This window comes from Euleptes europaea, chromosome 1 (assembly GCF_029931775.1).
Source record: "Euleptes europaea isolate rEulEur1 chromosome 1, rEulEur1.hap1, whole genome shotgun sequence".
NCBI lineage: Eukaryota > Metazoa > Chordata > Lepidosauria > Squamata > Sphaerodactylidae > Euleptes > Euleptes europaea.
The window spans coordinates 9,389,138-9,397,703 of NC_079312.1; the positions used below are offsets into that span (position 1 = coordinate 9,389,138).

At 48.0% G+C, this 8,566-nt stretch overlaps 1 protein-coding gene across 1 annotated transcript; it reads left to right on the plus strand.

Annotated features, from left to right (window-relative positions):
* The first annotated feature begins 813 nt into the window (after nucleotides 1–813).
* Nucleotides 814–6,475, plus strand: LOC130485924 (zinc finger protein 397-like). The gene is made up of 4 exons (XM_056859101.1): nucleotides 814–1,554; nucleotides 2,297–2,423; nucleotides 3,342–3,602; nucleotides 5,325–6,475. Exons 1-4 carry the CDS (start codon nucleotides 814–816, stop codon nucleotides 6,473–6,475), a joined length of 2,280 nt encoding a protein of 759 aa, XP_056715079.1.
* Nucleotides 6,476–8,566: the final 2,091 nt, after the last annotated feature.

An 8,566-nucleotide genomic window follows, 5' to 3' on the forward strand; every position in this document is an offset into this window, starting at 1 on the left:
TAAAAAGAACTAGTTAAAAAAAAAAGAGAGACAGACAGTGCGGTGTAGTAGCTAGGGAGTTGGAGTAGGACTTTGGAGAACCAGTTAGAATCCCTGTTCTGCTGTGGAATCTCGCTGGGTACCGTTGGGCCAGTCACATACTCTCAGCCTACTCTACCTCGCAGGGTTGTTGTGAGGATAAAATGGAGAAGAGGAGTAGGATGAAAGCTTCTTTGGGTCCCCATTGGTTTAAGACTGCTGGAAGGGCAAACCGTTCTCATTTCCCAGTTGAGGAGATCATAACTGGATTTTTTTTCCAGGGAAAAGGGAACGTTGCGCAGGTCATTCTCCCCCGCAGCTCCTGTTTTGGTCTGGCCAACAAGAAATAAGCTTGCCAATAGAGGAGAGGCCTCTTCCCCTCAGATGGGCTCCTAAAGCTGTCTTAAAAAAAATAAAGGATCATCGATCTATCTAGCCTGGTATCATCAGCTATGGCTGACGGGGGCCCTCCAGGGTCTGAAATCCTTTCAGAACAAAACTGAACGGAAACTGGAGAAGGTGGAGATTGAACCTGGTACCTTCCGGGTACCAAGCCTGTGCTCTTCTAACTAAACTATGGGTCCCCTTCTCAGATAGGTTGCCCCGGGTCTTCCCTCTCAGCGCTACTTTTGATCTGTGTTGCCAGGACCAATGTTCTGATTGTGTTATGTCCCCCCTCATTCCTCACAGGGAGACGTCCCCCCATGCTGTCTCAGATGGCTACCGCATCCCTCGCATCTTTTTAATCGTGCGCCTCTGATCCCACAAGAGACCATCCCTTTGAGGAGAGCCAGCATGAAAATGGAGCCGCAAGCCCCAGCGCGGCGTCTACAAGGGGAAGGGCTGGAGAGTGCCGGGAAGGATCCCCGTGTCCTCCAGGGTGGAGGTCTCGGAGAAGGCCTGCGCAAGAGCCCCGGAGCGCAGCCGGTGAAACAGGAGCCGTGTGAAGGGCTACTTCAGCACTGGGAGGCCCAGTGGCAGGAGTTCCTGAAGACGGTGGAGTCCCCTCAGCCACACTGGCCCATCCCACGGGCGCCAGAGGAGCCCACCACGCCGTGGGGCAACCCAAAGGCCTTTCTGGCCACCTTTGAGCTAGTGGCCGAAGCCTGCCGGTGGCCTAGAGAAGAATGGGCGACCCGGCTCCTGCCGGCTCTCTGCGGGGAAGCTGAGCAGGCCTTTCGCCGGCTGAAGGTCAGAGACAGAGAGGATTACGGGACGGTGAAGGCAGCCATCTTGAAAGGCGATGCCCTGAAGAGGGAGAAGCAGCGCCAACACTTCCGGCGTTTTCGCTACCAGGAGGCCGAGGGGCCAAGAGGGACATGGCTCCAGCTCCGGGAGCTTTGCCACGGCTGGCTGAAAGTCGAGAGGCACACCAAGGAGGAAATCCTGGAGATGTTGATCCTGGAGCAGTTCCTGAGCATCCTCCCAGCAGAGATCCAGAGCCGGGTGCGGGAACACAGCCCGGAGACCTGCTCCCAGGCAGTGGTCTTGGCTGAGGATTTCCTGCAGAGAGATGCAGAGAGAATGGAAAAACAGGTGATAGGGGCTTTACGCGAGTGATCCTGAGAAGGCCACTTGTAAGGGGAAGGGGGGTCTCTCTCCATCCCTGTGGAGGGGCCTCCTAGCAACGGCCTATGTCTAGAGTCTCCCCCTACGCAATTTCTCCCTGTTCAATGTCAACCAGGCTTGCCAGATCTCCCACTTCAGAGGGCAGCCTTTTGTCCTCCACCGCCCCTTCCTTCTACCTCAGGTGCCACCTCAGGGTTGGCAAAATCCTGGAGATTTGAGGGTGGAGCCTAGGGGGGAAGTGACCTCAGTGGGGAAAATGCAATTGAGTTGACCCTCCAAAGCAGCCATTTTCTCTAGGGGAACTGATCTCTATACTCAGGAGATCAGTTATAATTCCAGGAAATAGCCAGGCCCCACCTGAAGGTTGGCAACCCCACTGCCACTGATCAATTGGGTGGCGGGGGAAAATGGGGAGTGCAGCCACTGGCATCGCCAGGGTCATGATGACATCACTTCTGGGGCAGCCGGAAGTGACATCATCACAGCACCAGGGATTCTGGCGAAAACTGTGGTTAAAACTATAGAGATTTTGCCAAATGCTAGCGCACTCATGGTACTGTGATGTCACTTCCAGTCACCCCACCATCATGGCACCAGTGACCTCACTACATCATCAGCAAGGCCCCATCAGAGTAGGTGAGTCTTTACCTGCAACAGGGCCTCCTAGCCACATCCGTCATCCTTAAAATGGTTTCTCTCTTCTATTTAGGTACTGACTCTACTTGCAGAAGCAGCTGTGAGTTTTTCTGAGGTGGGCCAGGCTCCGGGTCATTCTGGCCAGAAGCAACTGTGCTTGGAAACCAAGAAGGAAGATGACGAGGAGGCCAGCTTGCTTGGTAAGGATTACTGGGGCCTAAAATCTCAGATGATCCTTGGAGGAACAAACATTAGAAATCTTTGGTCATCTTGTCTGGGTCCGAGAGGTGGTCACAGGAAGCAGACAGACACGGGATTAATGACTGGAACCAGCAAAGAAAGACATCAAGTTCGAATGTTCCAAATCGATGCCTTGGGATGGCTGGAAAACAACACAGAGCTACAGGAATGTCTGTCTTGTGAAATTGGAGTAGGGTTGCTAGCCTCAAGGATGGGGCCTGGAGATCTCCCAGAATTACAACTCATCTCCATACTACAGATATCAGTTACTCTGGAGAAAAGGGCTGTGTTGGAGGATGGACTCTGTGGTATCTGCTGATATCTCTCCCCTCCCCAAACCTCACCCTCCTCTGGCTCCATCTCCAGGAATTTCCTAACCTGGAGTTGACTGGAATGCCCTTTCAGGACTTTTCCTCCATAAAGCACAACTGTTCCTTGTCAAATCCATACAATTTGCCCTGTCAGTATGAAGTTTGACCCACAGAATCTCTTTGAGGTGTGCGAGCTATGCAAATGTCAGATGAATCAGGTGGAAAGGAGCAATGTTATTGTAGATTGTAGGAAAAGGTTTTGTTTTACTCTAAGAGATACATTATAAGGAACATTTGCTAATCATTTAAAAAGAGAGAATTTAAGGGTTTTCTTTAAGCTGTCCAAACAAGTTTGTGGGGAAAAACCTATCAAGTTCTCCACCCGATTCAAAACAGTTTTTAAGTCTTCATTATTTTCTTTCCTTCGTGGGACCATTAAGTTCTGGAACCTTCCATACATCTCATTAAACTGTTTCTCATTTCACTCACCTTGTTTGTAACATCATGCATTTTCAACCCTAAATGTTGGCTCTTCTTTGACGCAGGTATGTGTTTTCTTTACCGCAGCTGTGAAAGGCTACCTAAACATAAGCGCTGAGCAAAAATATACCTCGGATGGCTCAGAGCCAGGGAGACCCTATGGGACATCTATAGGAAGAGCAGAGGAGAATATCTCTCCCTATAGCAAGCAGGAAAGCTTCCCTCAGAAGTGCCACAGACGGGAGTTCCAGGAAAGCCATTCAGAGAAGAGAGTATGTCAATTGGATCCTTGTATGGAAAGTCACAGGATGGCTGGTGAATCCATAGTTCAGCAAAAAATTCACAATGGTAAGAGGAAAAGCAGGTAGGCAGTGTTGGTGGGGGAAATCTTCTGTCAAAACTTTGGGGAAACTTCTCTCAGGGCACCACACATGATAGGTGTTTTACACTGGGATATAAAAGAGGAGAGAGATTTAGTCTGTGGTTCCCCATTAGTGGAGATTCTTTGATTTCTACTCATTGTTAGTTAATATTCTAACTACATGGTTTGTGACCAGGGTATCTGAAAAACTGTCTTCTTCCATATGCTCCTGCCTATGATCACAGGGAGAGGCTCTCCTGACTGTTCCATCAATCAAAGATGCTTGTTTGGTGGGTACATGAGAGAGGGCCTTTTCAGTAGCAGTCCCACTGTTGAGGAACAACCTCTCCAGGGAGGTACGCCTTACCCCCTCACTGTCTATCTTTTGGAAGCCGTTGAAGATGGTTTTATATAGGACCACATTTGATTCAGTTACTAGCAGTTCTAAATTGTGATTTAAAAATTAAGTTTTTAAGTATTTTATATTATGTATTTTATCTATATTATAAGCTGCCTTGAGTTCTGTAAGGAAGAAAAGCTAATAAATATTTTAAATAAATAAAGACACCTATACAACAATTGATAGGGTAGGAGATACTATAAATAGAAATCGGGGTAAACACACAGTATGTTGTTAGTTATGCTGGTGACTGGGGCACAAAGATACTGTTAGTGAAATGAATTCACTTAAAAAAAAATTACATCCTGTTCTGTGATTTCCGAAAGGGATGTAAAATTTAGTTACCCTGGATTCAGGAAAAAAATTGTCAGACTGACAAACACCCACAAAGTAGTAATTCAGTTCCAAATTACTGATGGTGTTTGTTTTCGAAGGAAGAATAGTCATTCCTCACTTCTCTGTCCTTGGTGCAATCGGAAATCTCTTTGGCACCAAGCATGGTCTAACTTAACAAAACACCTGGAGTCAGTGTCCATCTAGGAGCAGTGTGACCCGGGTTCAAATCCCCACTCAGCCATGACACTCACTGAATGGCCTTAGGCCAGTTATTCTCTCATCCAACTCACCCTACAGAGTTGTTGTGAGAGCCAGTGCAGTGTAGTGGTTACATTGTCAGACTACGATCTGGGAGATCTAGGTTCAAATCCTCTCTGCCATTGAAGCTCACTGAATGTCCTTGTGTGGGTGACAATCACAGACTCAGCCTAGCCTACCTCATAGGGATGTTGTGAGGATAAAATGAACAAGGGGAGGACAATGTAAGCCACTTTGGGTCCCCACTATGGGTATAAAGAAATAAAATAAAGAAATGAAATAGACAAATAAATGGCAGAGAGAGTACCATGTGTGCCCTACTTTAGCTATAGTGTCTAAGGCAGCAGATGCTGGAAAAAGATCTTTCCATATGTGAGACTGAAAAATGGGAACTAAAGGTCAGAATAGAGATTCCTAGGTTCAGTGGGCAAATGATCAGATCTGATATGAGGCAGAGTCCAGGAGAGGCCATGGCTCTGTGGTAGACCACCAGCTTGGCAAGCAGAAGATCCCACTTTCAATCCCCGGCATTTCCAGTGAAAGGGAACAGGCAGTGGGTGATAGGAAAGACCTCTGCCTGAGAGCCTGAAGAGCTGCTGCCAGTCTGAGTAGACAATACAGACTCTGATGGACCAAAACATCTGATTCAGTGTAAGGCAGCTTCCTGTGTTCCTGTGTCCCTCATGAGGGTCCGTTCTCTTCTCCCTCCCAACAGAGTACAGGCAGATGAGAACCTTTGAAGAGAATGACGCTCAACGAGAAAGCCTGGAGCAAATAAGCTGGTATGAGATGTATCCGGAGAGCTCGAGAGACTTTTCCCTCCTCCATCGGGAAAGAGCCCAGAAGACGCCGTACCAGTGCACGGAGTGCGGGAAAAGCCTCAGCCGTAAAGACAACCTGACGAGACACCAGCAGATGCACGCTGGGAAAAAGAAGCCCCACCAATGCTCTTCCTGCCTGAAAACCTTTCGGGACAAGTCCCACCTTATCCGGCATGAGAGAATCCACACGGGGGAGAAACCCTTTAGTTGTTCCGTCTGCGGGAAAAGCTTCAGCTGCAACTCGTACCTCATTGTTCATGAAAGGATCCACACGGGGGAGAAGCCGTACAAGTGTGCTGTGTGCGGGAAGAGCTTCAGCTGCAATTCCTACCTCCTCCGGCATAAGAGAATGCACACAGGGGACAGGCCGTACAAATGCCCTGTCTGCGGGAAGAGGTTCACTTGCAATTCCAATTTGATTTTGCACAAAAGGACCCACACTGGAGAGAGGCCGTACAAGTGTTCCGCTTGTGCCAAGACCTTCCGCCAGAGGTCCCACCTGATTTTCCATGAGAGGATCCACACCAAAGAGAAGCCGTTCAAGTGCTTGGCATGCGGGAAGAGCTTTGGCCGCAACGCCCAGCTGATTCAGCACAAGAGGAGCCACACGGGCGAGAAGCACTATCAGTGCCCCATCTGCGGGAAGAAGTTCAGTTGCATGTCGTACTTGATTCAGCATGAACGGATCCACGGGCGGGACAAGCCGTACAAATGCCCAGACTGCGGGAAGACCTTCCGGCGGAACTCGGAGCTGTCTTCGCACCAAAGGACCCACACCGGGGAGAAACCGTATCAGTGCTTCGAATGCGGGAAGACCTTCAGCTGGAGCGCAGGCCTGACCTCCCACCAGAGAACCCACACTGGGGAAAAACAGTACCGTTGCTCGACGTGCGGGAAGAGCTTCAGTCGGAAACGGCTCCTGATCATGCACAGTCGCTTGCACCTGGGGGAGAAACTGTTTCAGTGCGCGACATGCGGGGAAAGCTTCAGTCTGAATTCGCATCTTGTTAGACATGAAAAAACCCACATAGTGGAAACCGCATGAACTGGCACCGTATCCCGCTTGAAGAAACCCTAGTTGATTAATCACATGAGTTGATTAATTAAAGCCCCATCTGTTTGGCGGTGGTGCAAAGTGCCATAAAATTGCAGCTGACTTATGGCGACTATGTGAAGTTTTCAAGGCAAGAGACATTCAGAGTTGGTTTGCCATTCAAATGCTGGCCAAGGTCAACCTTCCGAGATCTAATGTGCCAGGGCCATCCAGGTCAGCATTCGTTTACAGAAGGACAAAAAAAAGAAGAAGCATTGGTTCCTTGTCTTTCGCCAATTGTCACAGTGCCTCTGGGAGAGGTATTCCCCAAACATGCAAGAAAGAAGAAGAATGCCTTTTGTAAAATGGTATCTGCCAGCCACTGGGCTTGTAAATTTGTATGTAAAATTCACTTACACTTGCTGAGCAAAAGGTTTTTAAAAAAAATCAAAGCCCAAATAAAAAAGGCAAGGTTTGTGTGTTGGAAAAGAAACGTTAGTCTTCTGGCCATATCCAGGCATTTCCATCAAAATCACTGCCAGTGTTTCCATCTTCCCTCTGCTTTTCCTCTTCCACTAACGTGTGCTCACAGCAAATGCTGATTTCCTGGTCATTTTTCACCCCCTCCCAATGCTTCAGGTGACTTGTTTGGGCAAAGCACTGTTTCCAGTCAGTGTCCCCAACGTTGTGTCTGTGGATGCAGTGGGACCCACTGACTCTTTTCTGGTGCCCGCCAGGTGTTATTAGAAAGTGGATGGGGCTAGTTGGGTCTTTTTTCCCCCAGCAAGGTTTCTGATGGGCCAGTGAAGATTTGATTGGCCATACAGACTTTTAAAAATGTTGCTTTGGCAGTAGCTGCCACCATAGCACAAGGAATCTTCACTGTGTGACTGAAGGTGAGCTGGAGCAACCATTTTGGAGCTGCCTCCACCTCTTGTAGCAGCCATTTTATGGCTGTGTCAGAATTCCAAACAAGCACACAGGGTCAAAAAGGTTGGAGACCCCTGGGTTATGCATTTAAATTATCTCATAGCACTTGATTTTTTGAAACAAAAATGATTTTATGTTCATTTTTACACTGCAAAATTATGGCAAGACAGAGGGTGTGTCTTGACCTTGCAGACACTGGTCAGCGAGCACTGTGCGTCTTCCTTCTGCTTCATACGACTAGAATTTGATGCTCCTGAGTTTGATCCTCAAGAGAAGGTGGTGCGCATCACAGCAACATCATGTGAGTCCTTTCCAAAACAGGGTGTCTCTTGTTTTTATGGAAATCTATATGCCCACATAGTGCAGGAGATTAGGAAGCAGAAAACTTGTAGGGAACTACAATGATCCTTGAAAACTTTTTTCAGAATTCCTTTCAAATGAGAACAGAAGAGAAACCACATCGGTCGGTATTTCAGCACTGATTTCCAATTTCCTGAGACCACCTGATTAATTAAAAGAGCCCTCAGTTGGGCAGCAGATTATTTAGAGAAAAATGAATAGATTGAATCCAAGCACTTTTGAAAGGTAAGGGTGGCAGGCTATCTCTTTGGAGATCCATCCACCCCCCCACTTTTTTTTTTTTGCATGGGAGAATGTCTCTTCTAAGAAGACGTCTGCCATGTCACAGGGATGCAGAAAAGAACAAATCCTCCCCTCCCCGTTTAGAGTGACTGCTTTATTTGATTACCGATTCTGCAGAGCAGGTGTGGTGTAGTGGTTAAGAGCACCCAACTCTTAATCTGGACAACCCTTATCTGGAGAACCAGGTTTGATTCCCCACTCCTCCACATGCAGCCTGCTGGGTGACCTTGGGCTAATCACACTTCTCTCAAAAAACTCAGCCCCACCTGCCTCACAAAGTGTCTGTTGTGGGGAGGGGAAGGTAAGGCGATTGTAAGTTGCTTTGAGACTCCGTATGGTAGAAAAAAGACGGATATAAAAACCAACTTCTTCACCTCTTGTTAAATTAACGGATGACCTTGCAATCCTAAAAAAGAGGCCAGAGGCTTGGAAGGATGCAACTCTGCTTAGAATTTTTACAGGTGGGTAGCTGTGTTGGTCTGCAGTAGAAGAGCAAGATTCAAGTGCGGTAAAACCTTAATGACCAACAAG